The 15,069-nt window shown below is 41.7% G+C and overlaps 1 protein-coding gene across 1 annotated transcript in view; it reads left to right on the forward strand.

Moving 5' to 3' along the window:
• LOC138673005 (organic solute transporter subunit alpha-like) overlaps window positions 1-15,069 on the forward strand; it is a 62,727-nt gene that overhangs the window by 33,554 nt on the left and 14,104 nt on the right. Inside the window, exons 3-6 of the mRNA XM_069761534.1 lie at window positions 690-763; window positions 4,042-4,200; window positions 6,338-6,449; window positions 11,586-11,732. Coding sequence (XP_069617635.1) covers window positions 690-763; window positions 4,042-4,200; window positions 6,338-6,449; window positions 11,586-11,732 — 492 coding nt within the window. The remainder of the gene's footprint in view (window positions 1-689; window positions 764-4,041; window positions 4,201-6,337; window positions 6,450-11,585; window positions 11,733-15,069) is intronic.

Genomic DNA, 15,069 nt, shown 5'->3' on the forward strand with positions numbered 1-15,069 from the left:
CCCCTTGAGAACTGAAGGACCCGGTACCGAGTACCCCTAGCCCTTGGGGGCTCTCCAGATTTATTTCCCAAACGCAGAAATTTATCAGGGTTTATCTGCACTAAAGCTGTCAGGGAGGACACTGTCGCTGCGGAGCTTGTCGCGCAGGGGTAACTCCATGCTGTCATGCTCCTGCCGTGACAGCCGACGGCCAGTCCAAGCCGAGTTATACATCCGTGTGACTCCCCCCTTAAAATGAGTGAATATATTGTAGAATGTATGTAGATGTAATAATAACGTGACTCTGCTGTCCTGTGAAATCACTAGTGATCAGGTGGGGAGCGCAGGGCCCCAGTGACATCAAAGCCAAGTCTAATCCCCCCATAACCATACTATATTGTCTGTGAGCTAGGCAACAATATAAACAATGTGTAAGAGGCAGAATGCAGGAAGGTGCTAGGCTGACAAGAGAAATGACGACACTCGGGCATCAATTCATCAATTTAGCCAGATATTTCCAGGAAAATTAAGAGGTATGCTATAGTTACAAGTTCTAGGAAAATATGTTACCGCATTGTAATTTATTAAGACGCTCAGGCGCGATGACAGGTTATTGCTATCCACAAGACAGCATATTAATTAAATCAGTATTAACTACCATAACAAACATAAATACAGGAATATTTTAGTAATATTCTCCTCTCTTATAGGTCATTGCGATAACATGCTGTATTGGAATGTGGATTCCTAGGAGTACAATGTTTACAGATTTTACTGCTTCGGTGTAAGTGTTAGAAGTATTATTACGTATATTAATAATTAACCCTTAGTGATGCCCACCATACATGTATGGTATCTATGTGCTGGCATTGCATGGTGCGGGCTCAGGAACTGAGAGTGCTCAAGGCAGTGAGGGCTCTAACTGTGCTATATCCAGCAGCTGAAATTGGATGCTATTGGAGGTAGCTAGCTCCAATCATATCCTTTTAACCTGTTAAATGCCACTGCCAAGTGTGACAGGAGCATTTAACAGGTTTCAAAATGGCGTCTATCACTTTTGAGATTTTGTGGTGCCAATGAGCTGCCATGGCAGTCTGTTATGTGAGATCTCCTATAAATCCCAGTCTGACGCTAGGCTTAATAAGTGATTGTCATTTTTTCTCATCAATACACTGCGAAAGTACAGTGGGCACAAAATGTATTCAGACCTGGAGATGAACGAGTGTACTCGTTGCTCGGGTTTTCCAGAGCACGCTCGGATGATCTCCTAGTATTTGTTAGTGCTCGGAGATTTAGTTTTCATCGCCGCAGCTGCATGATTTGCAGCTACTAGACAGGCTGAGTACATGTGGGGATTGCCTGTTTGTTAGGGAATTCCCACATGTATTCAGGCTGTCCAGCAGCCGTAAATGATGCAACTGAGGCAACGAAAACTAAATCTCCGAGCGCTAACAAATACTTGGAGATCACCTTAGTGTTCTGGAAAACCCGAGCAACGAGTATACTCGCTCATCACTATTCAGACTCCTTTAAATTTTTCACTCTTTGTTTCATTGCCATTTGGTAAATTCAAAAAAGTTCATTTTTTTCACATTAATGTACACTCTGCACCCCATCTTGACTGAAAAACAGAAATGTAGAAATTTTTGCAAATTTATTAAAAAAGAAACACCGAAATATCACATGGTCATAAGTATTCAGACCCTTTGCTCAGACATTAATATTTAAGTCACATGCTGTCCATTTCTTTGTGATCCACCCTTGAGATGGTTCTACTCCTTCATTGAAGTCCAGATGAGTTTAACTAAACTGATAGGACTTGATTTGGAAAGGCACACACCTACTGTATCTATATAAGACTTCACAGCTCACAGTGCATGTCAGACCAAATGAGAATCATGATGTCAAAGGAACTGGACATGGAGCTCAGAGACAGAATTGTGGCAAGGCACAGATCTGGCCAAGGTTACGACAGAATTTCTGCAGTACTCAAGGTTCTTAAGAGCACAGTGACCTCCATAATCCTTAAATGGAAGAAGTTTGGGACCACCAGAAGTCTTTCTAGACCTGAGCAATTTTGGGAGAAGAGCCTTGGTGAGAGAGGTAAAGAAGAACCCCAAGCTCCCTGTAGCTGAGCTCCAGAGATGCAGTAGGAAGATGGGAGAAGGTTCCACAAAGTCAACTATCACTGCAGTCCTCCACCAGTCAGGCCTTTATGGTCTCTCCTCAGTGCAAGACATTTGAAAGCCCGCATAGAGTTTGCTAAAAAAACACATGAAGGACTCCCAGACTATGAGAAATAAGATACTCTGGTCTGATGAGATGAACATAGACATTTTTGGTGATAATTCTAAGTGGTATGTGTGGAGAAAACCAGGAACTGCTCATCCATCACTTGCTCATCACTTGCCCAATATTAATGCTGCCAAGTACAGCGATATCCTGGATGAAAAGCTCTTCCAGAGTGCTCTGGACCTCCGACTTGGCCGAAGGTTCACCTTCCAACAAGACAATGACCCTAAGCACACAGCTAAAATAACAAAGGAGTGGCTTCAGAACACCTCTGTGACCATTCTTGACTGGCCCAGCCAGAGCCCTGACCTTAACCCAATTGAGCATCTCTGGAGAGACCTGCATGAACACCAATGTTCACCATCCAACTGACGGAACTGGAGAGGATCTGCAAGGAAGAATGGAAGAGGATCCCCAAATCCAGGTGTGAAAAACTTGTTGCATCATTCCCAAAAAGACTCATGGCTGTACTAGCTCAAAAGGGTGCTTTTACTCAATACTGAGCAAAGGGTCTGATTACTTATGCCCATTTGATGTTTCAGTTTTTCTTTAATAATTTTGCAACAATTTCTACATTTTTGTTTTTTTTCAGTCAAGATGGGGTGCAGAGTGTGCATTAACGAGAAAAAAAAATAATCTTTTTTGAATTTACCAAATGGCTGCAATGAAACAAAGAGTGAAAAATTTAAAGGGGTCTGAATACTTTCCGCTCCCACTGTATATGCTACCAAGCAGTCACAGATTCAAATCCCCTAAGCAGACCAATTCAAAAAGGAAAAAAAAATCATTAAAAAGTATATATAAAAAAACAAAATATAAGCTTAAAACATTGCCTTTTCCCCAAAGATGAACAGCAAAATATAAAAAGTAAAAAGGAAAATAACATTTAGTGTTGCTGCTTGTGTAAGTGGACCCCAAATAGGGAAAAAAATAAAAATCCAGAATTAGTGATTTTTTGTTGCCTCAATTCACCAATAAATGCAAAACAAATACCCCAAAATGGACTCAATATAAATGACAGCTGCACAAGCAAAAAACAAGACCTAACTTGCCCCCAGGTGTAATGACAGAAGAATACAAAATTGCAGGTCTCAAAAAATGGTGACACAAACCAACTTTTTTACCATTTAAAATACAGAAAAAAAAAAAACGTTTTCTATCGCCATAATCCTCTTGACCTAACCTCATCTCCGTTTTCTTCCATTTGTAACGGATCCAATAAGCAAACAACGAATCCTTTACAAATGAAAAAAAACGGATGGCAAATTAACGGATTCGTTTTCAATAGACTTCAATGTTAAAAAAAACAGATCCGTCAGAATCTTTTTTTTATAAAAACAGACTAAAAGGCTGTGTCTGCAGAACTTTTTTACCAACGGATTACTGCTGGATCCATTCTAATGGATCCTTACTGGACATGTGAACATAGCCTTGAAGTGCAATTGCCCTGGATCCCACTTCTGCAAACAGTAAATTTCTGTGCTGGGACCCATAAAACAGGTTCTCTTTCATGCCCATACGTCCTAAAAGGATGGTGCTTTGATGTTAAAAACTGTTTGTAGTAAATATTATCAAAAATCAGTATGGCCGTATTTAGTACTTCCACAGTACCAATCCATCACCTTTTCTCTTTGGCCCAGCCAAGTCATATCACCCAACATCCCTTTACCATGCAGCCACCATTTCTATATGTGATGTTGGACATTCCGCTGTTTAGAATAATTATGGCCCATTGAGACACCATAATCTGAGTTTTCTCCTCTCTGTTAGGTTTCTGTCTGTCCTCATACACAAATTTCAGCTGATGCTGGTGAGTGAAAGTGGCGGTAGCAGAGCGTTCCTCACAAAGTATGCCGACACAAGGCTTGAGCTTTCCACTGGACCGCTGTGCTGCTGCTGTGTGTGCTTTCCAAGAAAAAATATTCACAGGTTGGTGTACAAGGTGTTAATACCTACCCTTCCACGGTTCTGTTATCACAGAAGATAATCTGCTTGGCTTGCTATACACACGTAGATTCTGATATGTTATCTGATTATAATGATACATACATGGATTTTATGTGACAGTTTTTCTAGTAGGCAATGATTTTTTTTACAGCAATGATAGGAATCAGTAGGCCACTCTTCCTTCTGCTGGAGAACTAAAACACATTAGAAAAATGTTGGCCTAACCCAATGGCAAGGCATCTCAACATTAGCACCGATGGCAAGGCATTTCAACATTAGCCCTGATGGCAAGGCATCTCAACATTAGCCCCAATGGCAAGGCATCTCAACACTAGCCCTGATGGCAAGGCATCTCAACATTAGCCCCAAAGGCAAAGGCATCTCAATATTAGCCCCGATGGCAAGACATCTCAACATTAGCCCCGATGGCATGGTATCTCAACATTAGCCCCTGTGAGATCTTTTCGAACACCTGGAATGGACCTGCAGATCCACAACAACAAACCTCCCAAGGTGAGCTGACCAGGAAGACCACCCCTATACAGGGAGCGTTAGGGGCAGACCCAATGGAGACTATTACCACAGAAGCTGGAACCCGGAGACAGATAGTAGGAGGTACAAAATAGAGAAGCTGGGCATAGGACGGATAGAGCAGCGTAAGATGAAGTACAGTTTGGTAAGAGCTGACAGACACAGACACAAATGACAGACAGGCAAGGAGCAGAGGAAGGAATCACCTTAAATACATGGAGTGCTGAAGGACTTCCGAGTCACGGTCCTCCAGGATCACAGAGAGGAGATAGGGAGCGCCTGTAAATCAGAAAGAGGAAGTGTTGGAGTGGGCAGTGCGCACGCGCACCCGACGGCAACCAGGGAGCGGAGAAGAATGAAGGAGAGGATGCTCGCCTGCAGGAGGAGCGCGCCGCAGCGGGTAAGTATGAGCAGGGGAGCGGTGGTGGTCCCAGCAGCAGGCACGGCTGCAGAAGGAGTGGCCGTGACAGCCCCGATGGCAAGGCATCTCAACATTATCCCCGATGGCAAGGTATCTCAACATTAGCCCCGATGGCAAGGCATCTCAACATTAGCCCCGATGGCAAGGCATCTCAACATTGGCACCAATGGCAAAGGCATCTCAACATTAGCCCCGAAGGCAAAGGCATCTCAACATTAGCCCCAATGGCAAGGCATCTCAACATTAGCCCCAATGGCAAAGGCATCTCAACATTATCACTCATGGCAAGGCATCTCAACATTAGCCCTCATGGCAATGTATCTCAACATTAGCCCCGATGGCAAGGCATCTCAACATTAGTCTCAATGGCAAGGCATCTCAACATTAGCCCCAATGGTAAGGCATCTCAACTTTAGCTCCAATGGCAAGGCATCTCAACATTAGCCCCAATGGCAAAGGCATCTCAACATTAGCTCTCATGGCAAGGCATCTCAACATTAGCCCTCATGGCAAGGCATCTCAACAATAGCCCTCATGGCAAGGTATCTCAACATGAGCCCTGATGGCAAGGCATCTCAACATTAGCCCCGATGGCAAGGCATCTCAACATTAGCCATCCTTTGTTTCAATGGGAGTTAAGCTTCTGCCGCAGGTGTCTGGAAGCTGCTTTTTTCCCTCTATCCACTGAGAATACATGCATGCTCATTTAAGATGAGCAAGCATGTATACTGAAAAAGCGGTAGCGTTAGGAGGAATAGCTGTCTGACGCATAATTGTTCAAGTTGTATAGGCACCTAAAAAAAGTTAGTTGAATCAGACTGCATAATTTAAAATGGTATTGTCTATTGAAATTATCCAAGGGAAAAATCTTGATATTATCAACAAATATAAGAGAAATTGAACAGATGACGCTGATATTTGGCATTTGTTTCTGACTTTACTGATTTCCAATTTAGTAGTCCATTTTTCCTAAAAAAAAATCCAACAGTTTTATAAATATATATACCGTGTGCAATGTATAATAGAAATGGAATATAATGATTCGAATGTTATGTGTCAGAAATTCTCTTGATATAAATGCAAAATTATAAAATAATAAATATCAGCATAAATCAAAAAAATGAAACAATAAGTTATAATATTCCGATTTGTTTTCCATTTTTTCAGTCGTACTTTATTTATCCTGAAGTTGGGAACCTTTCAGTTTGCCTTGTTGAGGCCAATATTTATGTTTTTGTCAGTTGTGCTTTGGACTAATGGAACATACGCCCTTGGTGATGTAAGTATTGTACTGTTAATGGATATACAACGTTCATCTCTTTCTTTAGAACAGAGGACACAATAAGAGTATGACTGAGTAGTGTGTTTCACATTAGACTAAAGTAGGTGTAATAGGTGGTGTTGGGTGAAATCAGGCAATTTGGGAGATTTTGAGTATCAGTATACTGTTGTTGCTTTATTTTGTAGTTGTAATGATGCAGTCACTAAAGGTTCAAAAGGATCCTGGATGCCCATGTTGAATGTAACAATATTACAAATTACATGTACTAGATTATTATATATGGGTCCCTGATCCAAGGATTACTTCTGAATGCCATATTTGTAGTATGCAATAAAATGTTCTCTAAGAGAAAGAGAAAAAGTTGGGGTTTCCTTCCGTTGGGTTACAGAATTTTAGGCCGAGTTGAACCGACAAATGTCATTTTTAGTCTTATATAAAGAGCCAGGATACGTGAACTTCAAGTGCGCTGATTTGAAGAATGTATCCAAAAGCAAATTAATATAAGTTGGTTTATTATCAACGCATTTCAGAGTCAAATTTGACTCCTTCCTTAGGACAACCACATACCGTAAGTAAGATTTGATGTTGAAATGCGTTGACAATAAACCACCATATTAATTGATCCTTTAAATCAGCAGTGCACTTGAAGTCCATATATCCTGGCTCTTTACACAGTGTAAACCTTTTGTGGATCAGGCAGCGCCTGATAACTATGCTAACCGTTATCAACAATCCAAAATACTCAGATAACTCCCTATTGCGCTTTGTATCCTTGTTTGTAGCTTTATGCTACTTTTCAAATTTGCTAATATATAATAAAACCAGATAAAAAAATATTTTAAACATTAATTTAAAAAACAAACATCAGATAATAAATATTCTTAAAAAAAACATGGGAAACCCGCTGGATATACAGTACAGACCATAAGTTTGGACACACCTTCTCATTTAAAGATTTTTCTGTATTTTCATGACTATGAAAATTGTAAATTCACACTGAAGGCATCAAAACTATGAATTAACACATGCGGAATTATATACTTAACAAAAAAGTGTGAAACAGCTGAAATTATGTCTTATATTCTAGTTTCTTCAAAGTAGCGACCTTTTGCTTTGATGACTGCTTTGCACACTCTTGTCGATCTCTTGATGAGCTTCAAGAGGTAGTCACTTCGAATGGTCTTCCAACAATCTTGAAGAGTTCCCAGAGATGCTTAGCACTTGTTGGCCCTTTTGCCTTCACTCTGCGGTCCAGCTCACCCCAAACCATCTCGATTAGGTTCAGGTCTGGTGACTGTGGAGGCCAGGTCATCTGGCGTAGCATCCCATCACTCTCCTTCTTTGTCAAATAGCCCTTACACAGCCTGGAGGTGTGTTTGGGGTCATTGTCCTGTTGAAAAATAAATGATGGTCCAACTAAACGCAAACCGGATGGAATAGCATGCCGCTCCAAGATGCTTTGGTAGCCATGCTGGTTCAGTATACCTTCAATTTTGAATAAATCCCTAACAGTGTCACCAGCAAAGCACCCCCACACCATCACACCTCCTACTCCATGCTTCACGGTGGGAAACAGGCATGTAGAGTCCATCCGTTCACCTTTTCTCCGTCGCACAAAGACACGGTGGTTGGAACCAAAGATCTCAAATTTGGACTCATCAGACCAAAGCACAGATTTCCACTGCTCTAATGTCCATTCCTTGTGTTCTTTAGCCCAAACAAGTCTCTTTCGCTTGTTGCCTGTCCTTAGCAGTGGTTTCCTAGTAGCTATTTTACCACGAAGGCCTGTTGCACAAAGTCTCCTCTTAACAGTTGTTGTAGAGATGTGTCTGCTGCTAGAACTCTGTGTGGCATTGACCTGGTCTCTAATCTGAACTGCTGTTAACCTGCGATTTCTGAGGCTGGTGACTCGGATAAACTTATCTTCAGAAGCAGAGGTGACTCTTGGTCTTCCTTTCCTGGGGCGGTCCTCATGTGAGCCAGTTTCTTTGTAGCGCTTGATTGTTTTTGCAACTGCACTTGGGGACACTTTCAAAGTTTTCCCAATTTTTCGGACTGACTGACCTTCATTTCTTAAAGTAATGATGGCCACTCGTTTTTCTTTACTTAGCTGCTTTTTTCTTGCCATAATACAAATTCTAACAGTCTATTCAGTAGAACTATCAGCTGTATATCCACCAGACTTCTGCTCAACACAACTGATGGTCCCAACCCCATTTATAAGGCAAGAAATCCCATTTATTAAACCTGACAGGGCACACCTGTGAAGTGAAAACAATTTCCGGTGACTACCTCTTGAAGCTCATCAAGATAATGCCAAGAGTGTGCAAAGCAGTCATCAAAGCAAAAGGTGGCTACTTTGATGAACCTAGAATATAAGACATATTTTCAATTGTTTCACATTTTTTTGTTAAGTATATAATTCCACATGTGTTAATTCATAGTTTTGATGCTTTCAGTGTGAATGTACAATTTTCACAGTCATGAAAATACAGAAAAATCTTTAAATGAGAAGGTGTGTCCAAACGTTTGGTCTGTACTGTACATGTAAAGCTGCTATGCATGCACCATTAAAGGGACTCTGTCACCTGAATTTGGAGGGAACAATCTTCAGCCATGGAGGCGGGGTTTTGGGGTTTTTGATTCACCCTTTCCTTACCCGCTGGCTGCATGCTGGCTGCAATATTGGATTGAAGTTCATTCTCTGTCCTCCATAGTACACACCTGCGCAAGGCAAGATTGCACCTTTTGCAGGCATGTACTATGGAGGACAGAGAATGAACTTCAATCCAATATTGCAGCCAGCATGCAGCCAGCGGGTAAGGAAAGGGTGAATCAAAAACCCCAAAACCCCGCCTCCATGGCTGAAGATTGTTCCCTCCAAATTCAGCTGACAGTGTCCCTTTAAAGACCTCCAGATGAAGCTTTCCCAGTGAAACATGTTTTGGGAGAAATGGATCCCTGGTTCCCTGTTGAATTACTTTGGTCTATTATTCTTTCACTACTTTCTAATATCAATTTTCATATTTACTCTAAGACAATTTTCTAGTTTCCTTCTCTTCTTTCTGGCCCTTATTGGTAGGCTTACATTGCTCTTGAGTGTATTGCAGTGTTACATGTATATCCAGAATATCCAGAAGGTTCCTCATTTGTTTTTTTGATTATCTGTGATCTGATGTTTGTTATTATATTCATTTTTATCATATATTTATCTTTTTTTTCATAGGTGTATTTTCAATTCAGTACTTGCCAGCACATTTTTTCAATTTGTGCTCTACTTCTATGGCGCAATAGGCAGTTACATATGGATATAAGATTTAGCCATTTTTTGCTCCCCATTTGCAAACCACAGAATATGTCGGACATTGCCTATAAAGAAAAAATCCAGACAACATAATGTTCTCATGTATTATAAATACAAAAAAGATCAGATTTGTGAGGTCTCACCTAAAGCTACTCTGATTCTCAGAGCGAAAGTTGCCTAACTCCTTAGTCAGTTATTGCTGCTTAAAATCTGTCACGACATTCAATCCAATGACAGTCATCAGACCTCATTTACCAAAAATGTGGAATAGTAAGACAATCTTACATAGCAACCAATCAAAATTCAGATTTAATTTCATAAATTGATCTGGGAAACTGAAAGTTAAATGCTGATTGGTTGGTTTGGATAACTAATAAACTTTTAGGCCGGGGTCACACTATCAGTATTTGGTCAGTGTTTGGTCAGTATTTGTAGCCAAAACCAGGAGTGGGTGATAAATACAGAAGTGATGCATATGTTTCTATTATACTGTTCCTATGATTGTTCCACTCCTGGTTTTGGCTACAAATACTGAGGTAAAATACTGAACAAATACTGACAGTGTGACCCAGCCTTACTGTTAGATGAGGCCATTGTTAAGTTATTTCCCTGGTAATGACAACTTAGTGCCACAGGTTTTACAAGGAATCTGTCAGCACAAGATGACTATTCAAACTAAGCTCATACACTAAATGCACCAGTGACGTAGCTAAGCAGTTCATTGCAACGTCTACTTTCATGTCTTCCATCTATCTTCGCTCTTATTTGGCTCCTGTACAGACAGAGCTATCAATCAATGAAGAAGGGATGGAAATAGATACTAAACAAGTAGGTGGGAAGATGCAAAAATATGTTTGGCCACACCCTGGGTGTTCCAAGGGCCTGTGCTTGGTTTGAACAGTCATTCTGTACTAACAGATACTGTCACTAATTAGCTGATTACAGGAGTGGGGTACTATGAGGAGATGTGACCCTCTATAAGGCTCTTTAATTCTAAAAATCAGTGGTCGTTCCAGAATAAAGTTCAGTGATGAAACTGTGATGTTATGTATGATATATTAATGACTTTTTTACTTAATTTCCTCTTTAGAATGGTCGCTCGCATTTTTAAACTATCATACTCCGCACTCTCTGTTTAAGATTTTGTCAGAGATACTGGAAAGTTGTTTTCCCATAAAATATGGCATGAATGTCACACTAGACGCTTGTATTTCTATTGTAGAAAAACAGTCTGTGGTTAAAAAACAATGATTAAAAGTAGTCCATATTATATCAGTCCATGGACAGTTGAATTAGCACTATAATAAAGAATTATACAATGCATACTGCGCCTTCAAAAAAGATTTAGCTTAAAGGGAATCTGTCATCATTAGGTTTTTTCTATGTAATCTGAGGGCAGCATGAGGCACTGATTTCAGGAAGGTTTCACTTATTAGGCTGTGTGCAATACAATGAGTGTCTTATCAGCAGGAGATTATCACTAGATGGCCAGGTACCTTCTTGTCCAACCACACCCCCAGCACTAATTAGCAGCTTACCATCACTCCACATTGTAGACAGGAAGCTGCTAATCAGGGGGGTGTGGGCATAGTTAGCTTTCTGAGCGCTTCTACATGCTACATCTGAAAACTCTGGTTGCAGCACAACGGCTCCACCCAGTAAACTAAGTGATACATCACTCGAATCAGGATTTCTTACTTTATACTATACTGCACTTAGAGGAGATAGCTAAAACCTAGTGACAGATTCACTTTAATCAATGTCATATCAGCATCCAATAATGTAGTACAACATGAGCTCTATTAATGACTGTGCTCTGGTCTTTTCAGGCACGCGCAGAATCTTCTACAATTTACATTAATCTAATTGTTGGCGTGATCACTATTGTTGCACTCTGGGCAGTGGGAATCATGTTTAATCTCGTCAGACCTTCCTTAGTGGACAGAAATATTATTCCAAAATTTGCTTGTTACCAGGTAAGAATCAAATTATTATACTTTACTTTTTTAACTTGCATAACTGTGACTATGAGACTTACACTGAGTTAATGGGTTAATTCCAAGATATTTAGTTATCCCCTAATTTACTGATCACTGAAGTTCTGACCGCTGGGGCCTGCAGCAATCTTGAGAAATGGGTTCTAGAACCTGAGGACCAGACTTTGCAAAGCCTCGCCTTCAATGGGGCAAGGTGCACATGCTCTATCTGCTCTTTATTTATTGTCTATGGGACTGCCAGAGAAAGCAAAGCACAGCTCTTGGATGTTTCCAGCAGTCCCATAAACAATGAATATAGCAGAGTAGTGTATGCGCACCTCCGCTCCATACAGAGCCCTGGGCTCCAGAGCACAATTCTATGGATATCTGGTCAGTCCCAGTAGTTGGATCCCGGTAACCTATCCCGAATCCTGGTAATAACAACTTAGTGCCAACATTGCGTCCTTCCAATCACTGTCACCAATGGTCACGATGGCCAAGAGAGCTCTCAATTAGCGATTGGCTGGAGCATTCTCATGAAAGATGAATGTGACATGTTATTTTATTATTTGATAATGTTACTTGCTCTTAGCTCATTTTAACAAAATCCCTGACAACCCTTTCTTTATAAAAAAAAAAACTGTAGGCAGTAAGCTTCTAAAGAGAAGCAGTCACCTGAACATATCACCTGAACCGCAGGCAGCTAGAATCGGTCTGGCTCCGTTATTGCAGCCGTGTATGTTTCACTTTAAAGCAGTGGAAGATCAGAGACAGCATATAAAACACTGACCAGGGATGACGAAACTAGGATGACTAGTCCAGCAAATAACTGGTGTTTTTTTTCCCTCCCTGTCTTCTAGACAAGACAGGTCTCTCTCTTTGTGTGTTTTTAGGGACAGACCTGTCAGTCAAGGGGAGCAGGGCGGGGAGAAACCAACAGGGACCCGCCTCAGACTAGTCAGCAGAGACGCATTAAGACAGGCTTTTCCTATGCCAGTCTTAATGAGGGGTGTACAGGAATTAGATAAGCCGAATTTGTTAAGAGGCGTATACCACCTAATGAATTTGGAGCATCTTATCAGCGGTGCGTGGGCTTCCAATGTTTCTCCAGTTAAGGACAAGCGGAAAATTTCTGGTGAAGGACAGGCAACCACTGTTGATGAACTTGATGGGCATGCGTAGCCATGCCCCAATCTGCCCTGGCTCTTCCCCGGACCTGCACATTTTGGCAGAGCTGCCCAAAACTGGTGTGGTGTGAAAACACCTAAAGTTACAACATTTTTGTGCAACTCCGCACTGTGTTTTCTGGCATAAACACTTTAAAGAATTGTCCCGGGAGTCTCCAGCCTGCTTTTCAAAGTTTGTTTTCTGTAAAACGAAAAAACACAGCATGGAACCAGTTTGTAATTCATTTTGCCCAAGGTTCAGGAGGCATGAATCAGCTGAAAACTTTGGCTTCAGCTCTTTTTGGCAGCTATAACATTACTATTGAATTCTATCAGTATATATGGATTTTTGAGTTTTGGTTGCACTAAAGATATGTTACAAAATGTCAGCCCACAATGATGGACCTAATATTGGGAAATTAGTAATGTACTGCAGGTTCATTTTTGTTAAAACAAAGTAAATGTAAGCATGTATTTTAGAAACTGAATATCTAGGACTTGAAAATCTATATTAACACAAGTGTTGCCACCAGTCAGTCAAATAATTTATATTCATTGCAACAGTATGGACAGAACTGATTTAAATTCTACAATTAATCCATTAGAAACATAGCAATTCAGCCTGAGTGGATAGTGGATAACCCTTAATAAACAGTATTGGAAACCTAATATGTGGCCATATTAAATTATCCTATGCAAATAAAAAAAGCCTATGAATTTGGCTTAATAATTGGAATGGGCAAACCCGAACGTTAAAGTTAGTGGTCCGTACCGAACATCTAGTGTCTTTGCACGGACCCCGAACACGGACTTCTCCCCAAACATCCAGTGTTTCTCCTGCTGTCATCTGTGTGACAGCGCGGGAAACAACAGCTCTTATCAGCGGTAACGAGACCGGGCCCTATCTATCAGAGATACCGGCTTAGGCTACTTTCACACTAGCGTTTTCTGCAATCCATCACAATGCATCGTTTTGCAGAAAAACGCATCCTGCAAAAGTGCTTGCAGGATGCGTTTTTTTCCCCATAGACTTGTATTGACGACGCATTTGCGACGGATTGCCACACGTCGCATCCGTCGAGCGACGGATGCGTCGTGCTTTGGCGGACCGTCGGGAGCAAAAAACGCTACATGTAACGTTTTTTGCTCCTGACGGACCGCTTTTTCCGACCGCGCATGCGCGGCCGGAACTCCGCCCCCACCTCCCCGCACCTTACAATGGGTCAGCGGATGCGCCGGAGAAATGCATCTGCTGCCTCCATTTTGGAATGCGTTAAACGCTAGCGTCGGAATCTCTCCCCGACGCATTGCGACGCTAGTGTGAAAGAAGCCTTACAATGATGAGAGTTGTACTCTTATCAGCCGATGCCTGTGACTGGTGGTAACCTTTTTACCGCCGGTCACAGCTGCTGCCTCATATGCTGTCATCTGTATGACAGCATGGGAACCGCACCACTGACTGGCGGTAATGAACTTATCGCCGATCAGAGACAGCACTTCTCGTGCTGTCGCATAGATGACAACATGGGAAACACTGGATGTTCCTCATTGGTATTGGGTTCAGGTTTGAGTTCAGGTACCGTTCTGGTACCCGAACCAAACTTTTTCAAAATATTTGGCAGAACCCGTTGGACCCAAACATTTACGAGTTCACCTGTTACTACTTGATAACCCTATGCTCTTCGAGATTATATATATGAGTTATGTGTGACAGCAACCAACGATCAGGCCCCTGCTGGGCGATCGTTGGTCGCTGGGTAAAGTCCAGGACTTTATTTCGTCACTGGATCTCCTGCTGACATCGCTGAATCGGCGTGTGTGACGCCGATTCAGCGATGTCTTCACTGGTAACCAGGGTAAACATCGGGTTACTATGCGCAGGGCCGCGCTGGTAAAAGTAAAAAAAAAAAAACACTACATACTTACATTCCTGTCACGTTCCTCAGCGTCAGCTTCCCTGCGTCCCCCAGTGTCAGCACCGGCCGGCTGTAAAGCAAAGCACAGCGGTGATGTCACCGCTCTGCTTTCCGGCAAGCGCCCTTACACAGAGCAGGGAAGCTGAGGCCGGGGGATGCGACAGGAATGTAAGTATGTAGTGTTTTTTTTTTTTTTTACTTTTACAGTGGTAACCAGGGTAAACATCGGGTTACTAAGCGCGGCCCTGCGCTTAG

The sequence above is a fragment of the Ranitomeya imitator genome, chromosome 3 (assembly GCF_032444005.1).
Source record: "Ranitomeya imitator isolate aRanImi1 chromosome 3, aRanImi1.pri, whole genome shotgun sequence".
Classification (NCBI taxonomy): domain Eukaryota; kingdom Metazoa; phylum Chordata; class Amphibia; order Anura; family Dendrobatidae; genus Ranitomeya; species Ranitomeya imitator.